The 19254-nt window shown below is 42.9% G+C and overlaps 1 protein-coding gene across 4 annotated transcripts in view; it reads right to left on the reverse strand.

Annotated features, from left to right (window-relative positions):
• Positions 1-19254, reverse strand: part of THADA (THADA armadillo repeat containing) — a 330132-nt gene that overhangs the window by 75901 nt on the left and 234977 nt on the right. For all 4 annotated transcript variants that reach the window (XM_047852046.1, XM_047852045.1, XM_047852044.1 and 1 more), the window contains exon 31: positions 3580-3674. In XM_047852046.1, coding sequence (XP_047708002.1) covers positions 3580-3674 — 95 coding nt within the window. The remainder of the gene's footprint in view (positions 1-3579; positions 3675-19254) is intronic.

Here is a 19254-nt window from a genome sequence, read left to right on the forward strand (position 1 = left end):
CATGTCAGGCTCTGTGCTGCCAGCATGTAGCCTGCTTGGGATTCTCTCTCTCTCTCTCTCTCTCTCTCTCTCTCTCTCTCTCTCTCAAGCCCCACTTGTGTGTGCATGCTCTCTCTCTCAAAATAAATTTAAAAGCTTAAAAAAAAAATGACTTTCCATTCTTTGGTGCTTCCAATGTATCCCACACACACTTCCTTTGTAATACCTGCAAACCCTACTGTGCCTACTTACAAGCCCAAATCATATGCATGTGTATCTCCAGCTACAGGTGCTCAATGAGTCTGATGCCAACATGTCACTTCTGATGAATAAAGAAATAAATGAACCACAACAAAAAATGACCCTTTTTTTGAATCAGTCAGAGGGGCAGGAGCATCCTTAATCAAGTGGATTTCCTGACATTCTGTCCCAGGTATGCCATGCTTCAGTATTTTCCTAGGAAAGCAGGCATTTCTTCTTTCCCAAAGATGTTTAAAATAAGAGGAGAGCTGTGAATGTGAGGGGCTGCAGGGTACTGGATTAGATGCATGTTTCTAGCTAGTGATAATGATGATAATAATATTAACAGTAGCTAATATTTATTGAGCACTTATTCTGTGTGATGCAAAGCACATTCTATACATAGGAATTTACATATGTTAGTTGAAAACCAGTCTAAGATATAGATCCTGTTATCACCCCTAATTACAATTGAGAAAAACTGTCTCAGAGAGGTTCATTGACTTGCCTAAGGTCACAAAACTAGTAAACGGCAGACCTGGGATTCAAATCCAGGGATATGGCTTCAGAGCCTAAATGATATACTCCCTTATTCTCAGCTTCGTGAGCTAACAATGGAGGTAGATATGCACACATTTACAAACATACACATGATATAAACATAACATTTGAATCAGAAAATAAATTTACATCTGACTGATGCATGAATTTAAATAAGACTTTGTATCTTGATGACAATTGTTACTATTCTAAAAACTGAGGAAAACTCTGCATTTCTATCAGTTAATAACAAACCCTCATAGTTAGGGCCTGCTATGTACTTAGCTGGGGGACAAGGAATCTACAGCACGATCCATTCTTTCAAGTTACTTGCAAGGTAACACTATAATGTCATGACATTATTTCAAAATCATATTGTAGTCTACTCATCCAAATAAGTGATCATCTTGTTTGGTGATATATTTAGCTGTTGCTCAAACTGCCTTTGGAAACAATTTATGAAACACATAAGAATAGATTTCATTACTTTAAGCTCATAGTTTGTTTTTATCCTAAACAGTGCCATCCACTTTAATTGCCATCACATTTGACATTTGGTTAGTTCTAAAAATCTAGTTCCATCCTCAAAGAAGGAAAATTTGTTAGTACTATTTGTGTGAATGTACTATAAGATTACATACATTCATACAGATAGACACAGACATGCACACGCATCTGTGGCTTATGTGGGCAAACACCAAAGGACTGGATAAAATCCTTACTTGTCTGTTAGGAATATAACATGAGCCATATATATAATTTTTTATGTTCCAGCAGCTACATCTTTTAAAGTAAAAGGAAACAGGTGAAATTAATTTTAACAATACATTTTATTTAGCCCAATATATCAAAAATATTATCATTCCAACATGTAATCAATATAAAAAAATTAACGAGAAATTTTACATTCTTTTTTTCATACTAACTCTTTGAAATGTGGTGTGTATTTTATTCTTACAAAACATTCCAATTTGGATGGACCACATCTCAAGTGCTCAGGAGTCCTGCCATATTGGGCAGTGCAGGATAAAATAGTTAGGGCTATGGCTTTCAGAACAGAATAAGGGCAAGAGTACCCACCCCCACGCATCTTACTCTGCAAAGTACCTGAAGAGGGATGATGCATCGATCCAAGTGCAATACTGTTGAGTAATAAACCACAGCTTGTGACCACATTTAACTGGGGTACAAATTCCAAATACTGCAAGACTTTGGAGGGAAGGATGGCTCAAAAAAGGCCAATGTCATCTTCCTGAAGGAGACCAGCCATCAATAAAGGGTGGGTGGTTGGAGAACAGAGTAGGGAATTCCAAAACATTCAAGGAATGTCCCTCCGGACAAGGAATAAAGGTACTAATACATCAAGAAAAACTCAGTCCAAATAAACTGATGATTACAGTCAACCACTCTAACGACTGGACTTGTTAGTCGTGAGCAACTCTTTCACCGCCAAAGACCTTTAGCTACCAAGTAGAGAAGTATTATAAAGCTATATGGAATTTGGAACTGAAATATAAAAATAGAGGAAACCCAAAAACAACTTATTTGGTAACACCCAATTTATAATCTCTGCACCCTAGTTCAAGTGTAAAATATGGTGGCGCAACCCTGGGATTTCCTACAGCGAAGGTGATCTATAACTTATTGTGCAAACCGGGACACTTGTAAGAGGAAAGGGGGGCACCATTAATAATTATGCTGGGACAAGAGGCATAAAGTAGGCCCGTTTTACAACTATAAAACTATTTGATCCTATTCTACCAAACGTATACAACAGCTCCCCCTGTGCAGGGATGTGGAGCTGATGAAAGCCCAGGCAGGTTCTTCTTACCTCTGCATGGCCACAGGGGCTTTGTGGGCTAATATACATTGATCTGGGTGAGATGGTTTCGCACCTCCCCCTCAAAGCAATTTAAATTGGTTTGAATTTGGGAACAGGGTTCCATATGGACAGAGCCGGACTCTGACAGCCTGAATATATTTACTGAAGACAAGAAATCATTGACAGACTAAATGTAACAGAGGAAAAGCCTGGCCTGCTTGTACTCAGAATGTGACTTTGTAATTGTAGCCTCTTTTAGACAGGCCTAATCAATTAGAAGAGGCTGATTTTAACCAGTTGCAGGCTCATTACCCTGCATTCCAGTTTGTGTTGATGAAAATCAGTTTCAGTCTGTGGCCTGGAACTCATGTACAGCACTTCCTGCAGCCTCTTATATAAACACATCAAAAAAAAAATTTTTTTTTTTTAATTTGGAGTTGCCCTTCTCCATTTTAAGAAAACCACTCTGTGAATCATGATTAAAATAGAACAATTGTAATATGGATCTGGGGCCCCATACGAGGAAACATACTTGACCAAGGAACATACCTCAAGGCAGAGCTTAAAGCAGTGAAGGGCAAATTTGAGACTGAGTCTCAGGTATGCAGGCTCCAGGATCAAATGAGCCCAGCCCAGTAAGGTCCACGGAATGGAGCAGAATGGACTCTCAGTTACTGAAAATGACAAACTACCAAAGAAAATGCATGGAAGAGGAAAAAAAGCCAAGGTGTCTGAAATACAGAGGGCATCTGAGTAGAGTCCAAACTCTTTCCTGAATGATCAAATTGAAAATAAATAGCAAACTTCCAACTAAACAAGGACAGGTTTCCTTGAGAAGCTTCTATGAGGTAGACATATGACGCTATGCTTAATTTTGATGTGTGGTTAGTTTTACAAAAGTAGAAGCTGGGGGAGTGTGTGGTACAACCACTCGAAACCCCACCTGTATTTCAAAGATCCGTAATTGTTCCAAAATATGATGTAACTATGAATCATACCTGGCTGGTTGCCTTTTGTGGGTTTGTCAAGGCAGCGAGTCAACAGGAAGAGAATATCAATATATACAGCTCTGGTCACCAAACATGGATTTTGCCTAGAAAGGTAAAGAACAGCAGATAAATTGATATTTTCTCTCCCCGAGGCCTAGGTCACAGAAGAGAAAAAGGTATTTTGTAACAGGCATATCATGAGGCTTACGGAGTTACGGTGAATGCTAAAAAAGACAGATAATCACCAATGGTGAGGACACGTCAGTAAGTCAAGTGAGGAAATGAAATCCTAGAGCATATGGTGGAGGTTGGGGATACACATGTAAAGAACAGATAAAACTCTATGCTCTGGTTCCAAATAAAACAAACTGAAAACAAACAAAAACCAATATCCTATCCTAGTTATTTGAAAACAAGGAGATTGGCAGAGGGAATTATATTCTATTATTTTCCTCTTAAGTGGACAGATCTGGGGGAAAATCATTGGTTACGAGTATCACTGACTTAGCATTTTGGAGAAGGAGAACTGCAATCACATAGGACAAACCATACCTATGGACTTAAAATAACCAGCCGAAAAACAAACACACAGAAGGGCTAACAAACACTGCGACAGACATTCCTTTCCCAATAAATGGAATTTTTTCTTCTTTCAATATGTGGAGTTCACTTTACTCTTTGAATCACATGCTGGAAAAAAGTGGGCCTGGATTTAGGGGTCTGGATTAAAAAAAAAAAAAGGAAAAATGAAGACTTTCTTTTGAGAACAGTGCTGAAGGTCCCCTGGCTCTGAGCCTCAGTTCAGACTGACCATGAAAAGGGCCCCAACCTCCTTGGTGTACTAATAATTCAGCCTAAGTAGTAAAAACAGTAGGGACAGATCTGGGTTTGAATCCTGGCTTTGCTGCTTACTCCTGTGACCTGAATCACATTCCTGACCTGTACAATGGGAACCCTAATCACCACAGAGTGAGTCACTGTGAGCTTCCGAGGTGCCACAGCGACCAGAACACCGCCTCGCTGCCTGGTCATGGCACATGCTCCATCGGTGCTTGTTCCCGCCCGGTTCTGCTTCCAACTTAAGATTATGGGATGGCACAGGGATGCTGCCAGTGAGATTCCATACACTTGGCCCCTAAACCCATCTTTCTCATTCCCTGCATTTTAACAGTTTTACCATTTCCCTACTCTGTCCCAAAATGCCCGTATTCTAGGCTGGCAGATGAAAAGCAAGTCAGATACTTATGATTTAAAACAAAACTATCTTGTGTCAAGGTCTCTCTGTTGCTGACCCGCCTCATTTCTGTCCTACTGACTTGCTCCTCTATAGTATCTGCTCGCTCTCTTACCCTACCATGACCCGTGGCTTATATGTATACCCTACATTTGGCCTAATTTCATACCTGCACCTAGCTACTTTTTTTTAATGAGCTTTAAAAAATAGGTAACATGTGCACGTGGCATAAAAATAATTCAGCATAAAAGGGCATGTGGTGAAAATTAAGTTCTTTTCCAACGCCCTCTACTCATATTTTGCTCCTTGGAGTCAACCACTATTACTAATTTTCAGTATGTCCTTGCAGGGACATTCTGTTCATTTATAAGCATCTATCTATAGTTACCCACTTGTTTATTTTTACAGAAATAGTGGTTTACTATATGCTAAGTTCTAGGCATTACTTTTTTTCACTTCTATATTTTGGATATCATTCCATTAAAAACAGAGATTTGCCTCATTTTTTAAATGGTTGTAGACTGCTCCCTGTCAGAGGTACCAATCCCCTTTTGGAATAATGCAGATTGTTTAAGATACTTGGCTAAAAACAAGGAAGAATATATATGTACATCAATTTTGTAAATATAAATCAGTACTCAGGGGAGAAATTCCTAGAAGCTGAATAGATCAATCAAGGTATTTGCACATTTAAAATTTTGATGGATTTTGACAAGATGCTCTCCAAAAAGATTATACCAATTCACACTTTCACCAACAGCATGTAAGAATTCTAGTCTCCCACAACCTGACCAACACAGTGCACTATTAAACTTTTTGACTTTTGTCAGGGTGAAAAACAAGATCTCATCATTTGAAGTTGCAATTATTTTCTTATAAGTGACATTGATCATCATTTCATATGCTTTTCAAAAAAGATACTTGAATTGCCTTTTCTATGTAATGTTTTCAACTCCCCTGTCCGTTATGTTGTGGGTCTTTTCCTTATTGGTTCATAGGAGCTCTTTGTATATTGAGGAAATCTACTTTTTGTCACATGGGTTACAAATGTTTTTGCAGTTTGTCATTTGTCTTTTAACTTTATATTTTTTTTGCAATTTAATGTTCAATTCTATGCAGCCAAATATATTAGTATTTTTATTTATGCCTCCTGGGTTTTACACTTTTATATAAATTTTATATAAAATTTTTTAATTGTCCCACATTTTCTTATAGTACTTTACAGTTCCATTTTTTGTTGTTGTTGCTTAAAACTTTTATCTTTTTGGAATTTTTCTCCCTAATCCTCCCCCTATCTTTTGTTTCTATCTCATTTTCCCCAGTTCTCTTAATTCTAATTTCCTGTCTTTATTCTTCTACTCCCTGTGAAAGGCCCAGCTTATGAAAACTTCTTTGATGGTATAATTTGCAATTCTAGTGTTGCCACTGTTTAACAGGTAGGACTTCCCTCTGCCAAAAAAAGGGGCACTGAAGAAAGAAAGTGAGAAGAGCCAATGCTGGGGTTAATGAATCATTAGATAGGTAACACAGGGCTGAGTAAGTGGCCTGCAGGTAGCAGATGGAATCCCCTCAAAGCACTAGCTTTGAGCTAAGTCCTGGGAAGTGAGGTACATGAGATGATTTCTGACCTCAGAGAATTCTGTCCAGTTACGGAGGCAAAAATAACGGCAAACTTTGGGACAGGATGTAAGGAGTTAAGAGAAAGAACATCAAGGTGGACTGGAGAAATGAAAAAGGTTTATGAAGATGTAATTCCAACCGGGCTGTGAAAGATGGGAAGAATTTAGCTAGACAAAGTTGACAGGGAAGGGCATTCTAAGAGGCGGCAACAGACGTGGGAAGGAATTAGTCTGGCTTGTCCACAGACCTGGGAAGATCAGGGTGGGAAGATTAGAGAATGTGCTGAAAAGTAGGAACAAGAATAAGGCAGGCTGGGCTTTCAGGACACAGGATACTTCATTCCAACTGGGTGCTTCTTAGTATAAAAATGCACTGCCTGTTCCCATATGGCCTTAGAGTCATAGCTTTTCATCCTGGCTGTTTTCCTGTTGGTGGAGCCATACAGAACCATAAAGGGAAATTTCTGGAAAGCTGGTTTGATTTTCAACTCTGATGAGGAGCCTAGTTTCCATGATATTTTTAGCTAAGTTAATGTATTTTTTTTTTTAATTTCTAAATGAGTAGAGGAAAGGTAGGCAGTCTTTAGGGCTCCATGCCTGGTTGAAGTGCTCTGTATCTTTTTTGGACCTGGCACCAGTTGTCGACCTTGCTGGACTCTTGGGACACTTCCGGGACCACTCTGCCCCCATAACAGAGAGGCTCTGGGCCAGGTCTGACACAGTCAACGAGACTGTGGGGGACTCCCTCAAATGCTGCTGCTTTGGATTCCAGGAAACAGAGGGTCGGGGCCACAAGGGAGTCCATCCTTGGCTTTTCCTCTGAGACGGAATCAGAGAAAAATTCTGGCTTAGAGTCCACTGTTCTTGGCTCTACCCGCAAGGATAGCCACGGCCACAGCCTCAGCCACAATCACAGCCACATAATATCCCTGTCTGGAGTTAGAGTTGGGCCTCACTCTGAACTGGCTTCTAGGTCAGGAAAATAATTGTGTTGTCTTTCTCTTTCTCTCACTATTACTTGGTATTTATTCGGACTTGGGAATGGTACACTGTGAGTTCAGGGTGAGCCAGAGGTTTGTTCTCGGTCTGTGAAGCCACTTTGATGATGGGAATAAAATCCCAGGGAACAGCAAGCCAGCTGGACAGGAAACCAACCCACAGGGTTTTGGTGGGCTTGGGGATTTTTTTCTACTCCCAAATGGAAAAATCCTGGCATGGGGTATGGTATAATAGAGATTTAGAGTGTTCAAAAAAAAAAAAAAGTCAGAAATGGTCAGGGTCTAACAGATGGGCTGAAAGACGGCAGAACGGAGGCTGTGGAAGGAGCAGCAGGACCCGGGTACTAGGAGGACCAAGTTTACACATATAAAATCGAACAAAGGGCTTGTTAAGAATCTCACTTTCTTCTATTTTTTTAAACATTTGTCCCTTGACAAATAACCACCTGAGAACCTGATTAATCCATTTCTGCCTTGGGAAATCTCTGCACTTCATTAAACCTCCTGCCCTCTCTCCTGGAAATTGGGGGGAGGCAGAACGCAGGGCGGAGAGAGTAGGGCTCCCCAGACACGTCCACAATGGCCCCAGTGTCTAGAGGACAGCAGGAGTTCCTGGGAAGTCTGAGATAAATTATTCACTTCTCCTGTCCCTTCCGGAATCCCGGTGGCTACAGAGGTTCTTAACTGAGGGCCATTCATTCGGAAAACATTAACTGAGAGGCTACTGAGAGCTCTCAGTAGTGCCAGGGTTTGGAAATATGAAGATAAAATGATTCAGTGACATAGTCACTGCCCTCAAGGAACTTAGAGTCCTGAATAGTGTTCTCAATTGTACGTTATGACCCATTTTGTTGATTATGAAATCAACATTCATATGAGTGGTGACCAGCATAACAGAATGAAAAGAAGGGAGGGGAAGGAGAAGAGGAAGGAGGGAGGGGAAACAGAGAGGATTTGGGGCAACAGAGGGAGGGAGAGGAGGAGGATAAGAGGGACAGAGAGGGAGGAAAAGAAGAAGGGAAGGAGGGAGGGAGGGAAAGGGAGGAGGAAAATATAATCAGAGTTCATCAAGGTGCACTATTTCCTTCACTTGTTTCCAAAAAGTCCTTGCCCGGGATCAGTTTTTAATAAATTACCTTTGGTGTTAGAAGTCAATAATTTATGAAATGCAATTATTTTAAGTAAAAACATTGATTGATTTGTTCTCCTTTTTTCCCTTCCAGGTAATAAACCACCCCGCATTATACTGAATGGATTCAACAGGGTTATGCTTGGTATCCAAAGTGATGGTGGATATGTTGAAAGCAAACATTCCTGAAACTAAATATGCTACAACTTGAATAAATTTCCTCTCTGTTGCATTTTTTTTAACAGACTGTTCATGTCTTATATAAATATTATCACAATCTCAAACTATGCAAGAATTCATGTGTGTATACATATATACACACATAGACACAGCACACATACACATTAGGTCATATGTAAAATTATCTGTTTCAAGTGATTGTCAAAAAATCTTGAAAGCCACTAGTTTAGTGGGAGAAACAAACAACCAATCATATTAGAGTATGAGGGGTGGCCCAAAAGAAGGGTTTGACAGAGTAAAAATTACGGATGGTTGAAGAGGGACCTGCCTAGTCCTCCTGGGTGAGTCAGGAAGTGACTTGGCAAAAAGCTGGAGAATGAGAAGCCTGGGATACAGAACATGGGCAGAGTGACCCCAGCAGAAGAAGCAGCATGTCCAAAGACACATGACATGTTTGGAGAATAATGAGAAATGCAAAGGAGACATGGGAGGGGAAGACAACAGGAAATCATAGAGGATGAGTGAAACACCCAATGGGAGAGCTTAGGAGTGACCTTTCAGAACTCAAAAGCCCCAAAGGGTTGAAGCTGCCAGTGGGACCCCACCAGCCCAATCCATGCTGGAAAGCTGAGATCCCCACTCACTAGTGTGAAGCTTTGGTGGGCCCCCTAGAAGGGACAGACAGTTCACTTTGGGCGTACTACGCTCTCCCAGAAGCATTCACTGTCATCTTCAGAGGGCTGGAAATAGCTGTTATGGCTGTAGACTGCTAGTACCTGTTAAGGTCTCTAAGTCAAATGACTGTATCTGGACTTCAACAGAGTCAGGGTCTGAGATCACTCTAATATCCAGGGAACTACTCCCCCAGAAGCCTAATCAGACTCATGACTTAACCTCATTAATCTAGAAACATTTACTGAGTACCATGGGGGATATCCTACTTGGGACAGAAAGGGAGGGAGAGGAGAAAGTTCTGATCTTGCAGAGCTTATGGTATAAAAAAACAATCAGAGGGAATGTCATGGAGGAGGGGGTCTGGAGACACGGAAGGATTTGGCTCGGGAAGGGGAAGAAGGAATACAGGCAGGAGAGCTCACTGGAGCAGATACAATGGTGAGAACATGCCTGCCACATGCAGGGACAAATGAAGGCCAGAAAGTCAGACAGGTGCAGGTGACAAGCATGACGGCTTAAAATGACTCTGGAGCTCGAGTCCTAGTAGGGGCTCATCACAACCCATTGCGGGCTCTAATGCTGGCCCCTACACAGCCTCACTCCTACTCAGACGGCTTCCGCTCTCAACCACAATGCACAAAAAGCACTAGCAGCCTCTTACCATGGAGCCAGCCAGGGTGTTAATGAAGTAATATCCCAGGGACCACCATCAGGCCCAAAATAGGCTGGAAAGAAGAAAACCAGAAAAAGTAGGTGGGGAGCAAGGGGAGAGAAGGCAGGTGAGAAGTGGGGGGAGGGGCAAGAGAAGAATAATGAGGGAGAAGAGGTGGTAGGAGAGGGAGAGGGGGAAAAGAGTCTAGAACATCCTCCCATATCCTGCTACAATCTCCCCAGTGACATATGTCCAGCCACACCATGTCCTTTATTGAAAGTTCACTTCAAAGCCTGTCCTCCAAGAAAACCTTCCCTAATTAACCATCAGAAAACAGTCTCCAAGGACAATCCGAATGGGCGACCTGACACAGTGTTTTGCTGACCATCCTTTGGTCTCCCAGAGATCCCGCTGGCCATCTTTGCAAACCTAGGCAGTTCATGTCTTTGCATTGGTAGCTGCCCACAGACCAGAGTTGCCTCTCCTTACATTTGGATATAAAAGGAAGAGCTGTTATGGGTTAAGAGCCAGGAGGTACTTCTTTGATGCAGGCCACATTAAGTCATATAAATGTGGAAGTGTAAATTAAATAAAAAAGAACCCCTCTCTCCCTGCTGATTTCCATTTTTACCACAGCCCCCAGCCAAGCAACCATCACATGGCATTCTTGGAGGAACAATAGGGGATTTGTTTAAACCAAGATGCCAAATGGTCATGAATTGCAGAATGTATATTTTTAAACAAGTTATTTTCCCCCACTGTAACATCCAGAATTTAGATCTGTATGCAGGGCCAGCTGGCAGCAGCACGCAGGATCTGGCTGGCTACCCAGGGCTGCTCGTTTACCTTGCCCTCCCCTGAGGGGGTGTGACGGCTGAGCTGCATTTTTATGGTACGCTCCAGCTTCCATCCAGCCTTCCTTGGTCGGAGCTTTGCAAGTGTTTATACTCACACCCACACATAGAGGCTGCCCTGTAGCCCTCCTACTTGAATTTTCCTTTTAAAGTGAAGCCATCTTCATGCCCTGCTCTGGTGGTTGACCAACTTATAGGGAATTGACCGAGTTGCCATGCCCAAAGCAAGAGACCAGGAGCTTCCAGCTTCCAGCATTGCGCTGCACAGCACATGGGGCTTCCCCTGGAAAAGCAGCTTTTGTTCCAGGGAATGGAATCTGTGAAAACAGGGCCCCAACCACTTTACCAGGGTTCTGGGTAGGCACTCCACAAGGCACAGGCAGTCTGTCGAAGGCACCAGGGCACTGCGTAGGTCAGGGCCCAGGCCACAGCTGCCTCTGCTTCCCTGGCAAAACTGCTGCTCAAGAGGAAGCCCGCAATCTCAAGGCCAAGGCTTTGCCTTTTCCCTCCATTAAGGCTCACCTGCCTTTTCAGAGGACCCCCAGGGAGCCTCCCACACCCCCCAGAGGCCCTCATATTTTTCCATCTTTCTATTAGGCATCTTTTTCTCATTAATGTACTAACACTCAAGTTATGTGCAGAGAATGAGGAAAAAGAGACCTTGTGTGGGGCTTGGGATTTGTTCAAAGCCTGGGGAAATCGTTTTAGAGGGTGTATGTTTTTTATTCCTTTTATGAGAGATGCATGTTTCCCCCCCTCTGTGACTTGTTTAAAAGTAAAGTTTAATATGCTGCCAGAGAAATTGCTGGTTAATAACTTAATAAGCTATGTGCTAGGAATTATGGGAAAAAAGTAGTATCCAAGAAAACTTTTATTGTACAGTTTGGGGCTTGGAGGATATATAGCTTCAGTTATTATATAAAATGTTAACAGAAGTCCCTTTTCTTTTCAAACCCTACCTTCTCCCCAGGATTATTAAAAAGGATAAATAAGTAAGGTGAATAAAAACTTCAAGAAGCTGCATGAGAAGTCTGTATGTAGATCACAAGGTGAGAATTTCCAACAGCACAGTCAACAGAACTATGTTAACGTGCACTTGGCAAAGCACACACTTGGAAATGATCTCTGGTAATAATAGTAATGATGATAATCATAATATCAACTACCTTTTATTAAAAGTTTTGTCTTCAAAAAATACTTCTACTTTATAAGATTCTTAAGAGGGAAGAAAAAAATAGGCATTATTATTCCCATTTTTTACAGATCAACAAAGTAGCTCATATAGCTCAAGTGACCTGCCCAAGATTAGGGCAAAAACTAAGAATAGAATCAAGGTTTTTTAGACAAATTATATCTATGTGTCCCAAACACAATCAGATGAAAAGTGAGACACCATGCCAAACAGGGAGAGTATTTTGGTTTGCAGCCACAGGCTGTGGTGTTGTGTCCTGTATCCAGTCTGGTGAAAAGCCAGGCTCCAGGCACAGCCGTTCCTGTAAGGGCCAACAGAAAGGCCCATTTTCAACCTGGCTGATTATGTTGATAAAGACTTAATTATCTGACAATAGATGTTTCCTCTATTTGCTCAGCTCTTCTGTACGTTCATGCCCATTTCTCACCACATCCTTCCTTGCCCTCATCGGTTTCCCACCATCATGTTACAGCTTCCCCCTTTACAGATAAAAATGGAGTCCCAAACAAAATGGCTAGCCCCGCGTGGTTGGTTTAGAACTGAACAGGGACCAGAACCCAGACCTGCTAACCTCGAGTATACTCTGCCTCTATTCAACTTCACAAAGTGCATACGCAGGTCAGAGACTTTTCCGTTCCCCAAGTCCCTCTCAACGTGACCCTCCCTGTGGTCACCCAGAAACACAGGGGCTTTGGGTTCAGGCAGGGAGCCCTGGAATAAGTACACCAAACTGCTTGGGAAAATGTTATTTCTTTTTTTTTTTTTTTTTTTTTCAACGTTTATTTATTTTTGGGACAGAGAGAGACAGAGCATGAACGGGGGAGGGGCAGAGAGAGAGAGGGAGACACAGAATCGGAAACAGGCTCCAGGCTCTGAGCCATCAGCCCAGAGCCCGACGCGGGGCTCGAACTCACGGACCGCGAGATCGTGACCTGGCTGAAGTCGGACGCTTAACCGACTGCGCCACCCAGGCGCCCCGGAAAATGTTATTTCTAGGGGTGTGCGGGCCAATCCTATCGCTAAGGAAGCCTGGGTATCATGCACAGGGGATAGGAAGGACAGTGAGGCTCTGAAGGGTTTCTCTTGAAGCTGCTCCTTTGGTCTATTCATGTAAGACCAGTCCACATGCCCCAAAAGCCCTCCTGGAGGCATCTGAAGCCTGGCCACGCAGGACACAAGTGCCAGGGCTGAGTCAGCTCAGTATGAGGGCAGAGAACCAGGAGGCCAAGCAAGGCCTAAAGAAGCGCTCCTGCCAGGTCAGTGTGTTGCCTGAAGACCTGCCTTCAGCTAAGGGTACTGTCTCCAAAGACTGCTGCTGAAAAACAGCAGTATGATCCGGGAGAATGAACTTACGTACATATTAGAACTTAGTAACATGCTAGCACGATTTGTTGGCCAGCTCAAGGGGCAGTGGCAGTCAGCTAGCTGAAAGTAGATTTCTAAAGGAAGAGGGTCTTCGATAGCTAACTTTTGATGGCAAAAGGTCTAGAGCATGGGTCCCTGTCCAAGGAGGGCAGTTCCTGGGAAAGGGTGTCGGGCAGCCCAAGGGCACGGGGTTGCAGAATATGCTATGAGGATGATCAGGCCACAGTAGAAGAAGGAAATGGATCATGAGGCAAAAAACAAATTTGCTATTTATAGCCCAACATGGGCCACCTCCGGAGCCAGCCACATCTGTCAAGTAGGAAGCTGGCTGGCTCGTCCGAAGAAGGAAGTAGGAAGTAGGAAGTCAAGTAGGAAGAAGTCACCTGCCCTCTTGTGCCTAATTTCTCATCTACAAATACTGGTTTGGATTAGATTCCTATTTTGAAATAGGGATGCTCCTCTTAGTCCCTTTTGGGGCCCCCAGTGGGTGAGGGGCCATGCGGGTGGGCCTCCAGGCCCCCACCCCTGCTTGTACCACATATGTTCTCTCTACTATCTTCAACATCTTGAACTCCCACTTAAGCTTCTACTTAACAAAAGGATTCCACTGGACTAGATGATCTCTAAATTCCCTTCCTGCTATACATTCTGTGGCTTGATGGTCCTCTTGGCAATGCTGAGAAGACAACAGCCATGTAGTCTACGAACCACTCAGGAAGCATTTCTCTTCCCATTACCAGCTGCCAGGCAGGCAACAGGGGCTTCCAGGTGACAGAGAGCTGGTAGATGGCTACCAGGGAGCTTTTGCTAACCACCAGGAGGGGCTGGAAATTTTGTTGATCACTGGGAGAGGCTGGAAAGATTTAACACACTCCTCAGTGTATCTCTTGTGCATGGAGACAGCAGCCTATTTACCAGTGTAAGCCTAAGCTCACTGACTTCCTCTTAACTCTTGGATCAAATCCAAATTCCTCTGGCTGACATTTAAGGCCTGCTACAACTGGTCTCTTATCAAATCTTGTACTGCTCTCCAAAACACACCAGGTCTTCTTCAGCTCTATCCCTTACTGGCACACAATATATCACACGTGTTCTCTACAGTGTGCCCTCACCCATGCCGTCCACAATCTGGACATGCTCTTTTCCTACCACCTTTAGTGTTTCCAAATCACACCAATGCTCCTGGACCCATCTCAAACACCTAACTCCCCTATAAAGCAAAGCCTCCCCTGACTGTTCCAGTCCAAATTCTTTTCTGAATTCTTGTACTTATTATATGCACTATAGAATTAGAACTTCTTTATGCACGTCACTGTTGGTTGTTTCACATGGATAAGCTCTCTTTTCAACCAGACTGAACCATCACTAAACTCTGACAACAGAGACTCCATTATATATGCCTAAAGTGGTTCCCACAATGCTGAGCACTGTGCTAAGATTCCTTCCTTTGTACTTGGGCAATGAGACCTTCACAATTTATTTAGCAACACAGGCTCTCTATCAGTCTAACCTCACTCAATTCTCCAATCGAAGAAAATTAACCTTATCTAACAATTAAATCTCAGCCAGCCTTTAAAGACTTTTCCCTCCTCCTAGAAGACTTCCTTGGCACCCCAACCCCACAAACTGGCTCCTGTCACACCCTCTGACCTCATTCCGGAATCCACCAGATCCTTATTTATTTACAGTTGATGAAATCCATACCTGTTTTATTTACATGGTTTCTGAAATAGGGATGACATCATTCATCTCTATGTTCCCCACTGTGCCTGCTACATGGCTTTGTACTGTTTGTGAATCTGAATTGGCTGGAGTTCATTGGGAATGGTTCCATGTGTTGATTTATCCAAAAGATGGAACATGTTACATGCTACAGGGAAAAAAATAACCCACTATATTAGTGTTTTACATAACATTAGGAAAATGTGTTGAGGACACTTAAAGCCTGCACTCCTTTGCAAGCTGGGCAATGACAACATTGCCCAAATCTTCCAACAGCAATATGTCTATAAGCCAACAGCTACAGGTGGAGCAAGACAGATATTTCAGAGTCCTTTATCGAACTAAGTGCCATTTCCAGGTTAGAGTTGCAGATTTCTATATTTGAAAAGTAGAAAGCATCAGCAGTTGGCAGCGGGATTCTTGATGTGTCATTGCCTGGAAGACCTATTTTTATTTCTCACTGCAATATGAAGAAGCTTTGATCTTGGGCAACTTGCTCAAAGGCTCAGTTTAATATATTGATCTCTTGTGACTACTTTTACCTGACAAGTTTCCATAAGCTCAGACTGTCAACAAGAAATACCTCATATATTCTCAAGCTTCACTTCTTCTCAAACACCTTATTCCTTCAAAATGTGACCTATTTTTAAAAGGAATATAGAATGAGGAAAATGTTTTGCATCTCATCCACTGGTTTGGGTTGAAACGTATTAACTCAATGGTTCTCTCTGTTTTTAAAAAATACAAACAGGATCTCATCCCAAGGTATCTTGCTTGACCTTAAACATTTCTGAGAAGTTTGAGAGAGAAGCAAACAAATCTCAACAAGCTTGGGTCTGAGATACACCAACTTCATCTCTCTCATCTTTCAAATACGTGTGAGGCTCAAGTAGGTTGAGCGGGAGGGCTCAGAGTAGTCCTAATGGCAATCTCCGTCCCCTGTAAAATCTGGGGGTTGAAAGAAAAACAGTTTTAAAAAAGAAGGGGGGACAGGAGTACTGGGAACACATCTTTTTTGGGAAAAAAAAAAAAAAGAGCAAAGAAACAGACCGAAAAAGCAAAACCCAACCCCCCAGCAATGCCTGGAAACGTGCTATGTAACCAACCCATCCCTGTTAGGACTTGCTTCCCTTAAAGTTTTGGCAGGGACCACAAATGATAGCCTTAAAATGCCACATGAGCATCAGAATATTTTAACAATCCTTCTTGACTGGATTCATTTCAGCAGCATGGGAGCGAAGCAGCAACCTGCAGCTGTGGCATAGGGCTGAGGCCTCTCTTTATTTCAAGCAGTTGCAAACGAAGGACCTCTTCCTTGGGGGGCGGGGGGGGGGGGGCAGTCCAGGAGGCACGAGGGATTTGAGAAGGGCTAAGGAACAGTGGGAAAACCAAATCAGACCTAAACCCCTGTATTCCTGCCTGGGAAGTATACTCTCTTGTGTGAATAAATTTGGTGGCTAGAAAGTAAAGGCCATCTTCAGCTGTCAACCAAAACAGAATCCCAAACCAGAACTTCTGCAGCTGGCCACAGACACTCCCTGGGGCAGAAGTGGGATTGCCTCACAAAAAAACCATCCTAGCTTCGTCTTCTGTGAGCAGATTTTCCTTGCACATTTAAATCCAAGGCCTTCAAGGAGCTCACCACTCTACTTAGTTGGGCCCAATAACCGAGAGAGAAAATGGGGAGAACAGATGAGAGTGGACAAGGGGGTGGACAGGGAAGGAGATGTGGAAGTGGCTGGCAGTGAGCACTGGGGACAAGGAGGAGCACATGAGGAGCACACGCAGGAGTGAACAGGGGGTGTCAGGAGCACTGATGGGGAAGCCGTATGGAGAGGTGGAGGGATCATATAGCCAATACTTTTTGCAAAAAAGAACTAACTTGCCGTAGCAAATCATCAAGTCTAGCACGAAGAGTGGTCTTCAACAAACATTAGTGCCCTCCACCATCTCTTCTCCCCATCAGGACTGTTTTACTCAAAACTGTATTGCCCAAGGTTGTTTTCCTAGTAACCTTGGGACCTCTTCTTGTCTTCCTGAGAGGCTGTTTTTCTCACCAGATTATCAGACTGTTATTTTCATAATGATAATACTCCCTGCATGCCAACAAGCACTGGTCCTACCCTAGGCACTGAGGGCACTGGGATGGCTGCCCAGACAAGGGAGTGTGCATTCCTCATAGGAAGTGCTGGAGCCATGCAGCCCCTCCGGGAAGGTCATTCCAGGTGGATGGGGAAAGAATTCCGGGCTGACACCTTCAGTAGTCTTAGCCTTCTCCTGTGTCCCTAAGCTCTAGCTCTTAAGAATGAGGGTGTGAAGGTGGGAGTATTTCAAAGAGGCATGGATTGGATGACCACAGTGACCCTTGACCCTCAAAATATGTACTGTGTTCCAGAACCAACAGCATCAGAATTGCAAGAGAGCTTGTCAGAAATGCAAGATCTCAGGCACCATCCCAGACCTACTGAACGAGAGTCTTCATTTTTAAGGAGATCCCCAGGTGATTCACGTGTATATTAATGTCTGAGAAACACTGTTCTAGACAATATGTAAGCTGACACCATTTAAAGCCTGACATAAAGAAACCGAACAGCTGTAGAGAATGGGGTCCAGTATAAAGAGCCTCACAAGGAAGAGGGACCTAATGTTAATTGTTATCAGATAGAATCTCACCCCCGCCCTGGTCAGCTGTGAGAAAACAAACAGATCTCCTAACCTCTCTGAGCTATATACTCTCCCATATGCATGGGGATGGGAGTGGACTGCAATGAACTTCATGATTCTTTCCAGGTGAGAGTTTTTAGGTCTAGGATTCTATTGAACAAGACCCTGTTCTGTTGACTACTCTACAGTGAAGTCTGGTTTGAATAGATAGTTGCAGTATTTAATACAGTCTGGCATACAGCAGAGCTCAATAAATATTTGTTGAAGAAAGTGATACAGGTATATAGCCTATTCTATTCAAGCCTTACCTCAAAAACCAAAAATGAGCCATAAGCTTCTAGGACAGTAGACCACACCAGAGCATCAGGTTTAAATGGCACTTCTGATGGCAACTGACATAACTTAATATATCTTTGCTGAGGCATCTTTCAAGTAATCTATCCCAGAAATTCACTCGTATATGAAAGTGCACAACGGTGTGGCCCCTCACACTGGCACATCTGTGGCACTAAAGAGTTAATGACTGTATCTTCTGGGTAGCAGGCTACAGGGATGGTCGTTCCAACTTTCTTAAATGAATCTGTGGCCTTAGAAGAAAACACAAGTGCCCTCTAACATAACTGCTACTTTGCTCGATGTTCATCCTTCATCTTCTTTCTCAAGGAGATGTGAGACACAATAGGGCACAAGAACACATCAGTAGCTCTCAATCTGACTGAATTTTACTATCTCCTGGAGAGTTTTAAAACTACCAGTTCTTGGGCCACACCCTCAACCAAAAAAAAATCAGAAATTTTGGAGGGGGAACCTGGCATCAGGTTTTAAAACCTCTCCAGATGATTCTAATATGCAGCCATCAGCATTAAGAACTACTGCCTGAAGTAAAAACTCACCATCAGCCAATCTGGGTACTTAATAAATGCCAATACCAAGAGTCACAAACTCCAGAACTCTTTCCATCTTGTAAAACTACAACTCTATACCCTTTAAATGCTGCTTCCTCATTCCCCCTCCCCCGCCCCTGGCAACCACCACTCTACTCTGTCTCCACGAATGTAACTACTCTAGGTATTTCGTGTAAGTGGAATCAGAACCACATTTGTCTTTTTGTGACAGGCTTATTTCACTTGGCATTATATCCCCAAGGTTCATCCATGTTGTAGCACTTGTCAGGATTTCCTTCCTTTTTAAGGCTGAATAATATTATGTTGTCCATATATATCACATTGCTTACCCATTCATCCATCAACGGACACTTACATTACTTCCACCTCTTGGCTATTGTGAATAATGCAGCGGTGAACATGAATGTACAAATATCTCTTCAAGACCCTGTTTTCAATTCATTTGGGTAGAATTGCTAGATCATATGGTAATGCTATTTTTAAATTTTTGAGGAA

The sequence above is a fragment of the Prionailurus viverrinus genome, chromosome A3 (assembly GCF_022837055.1).
Source record: "Prionailurus viverrinus isolate Anna chromosome A3, UM_Priviv_1.0, whole genome shotgun sequence".
NCBI classification, from domain to species: Eukaryota; Metazoa; Chordata; class Mammalia; order Carnivora; family Felidae; genus Prionailurus; species Prionailurus viverrinus.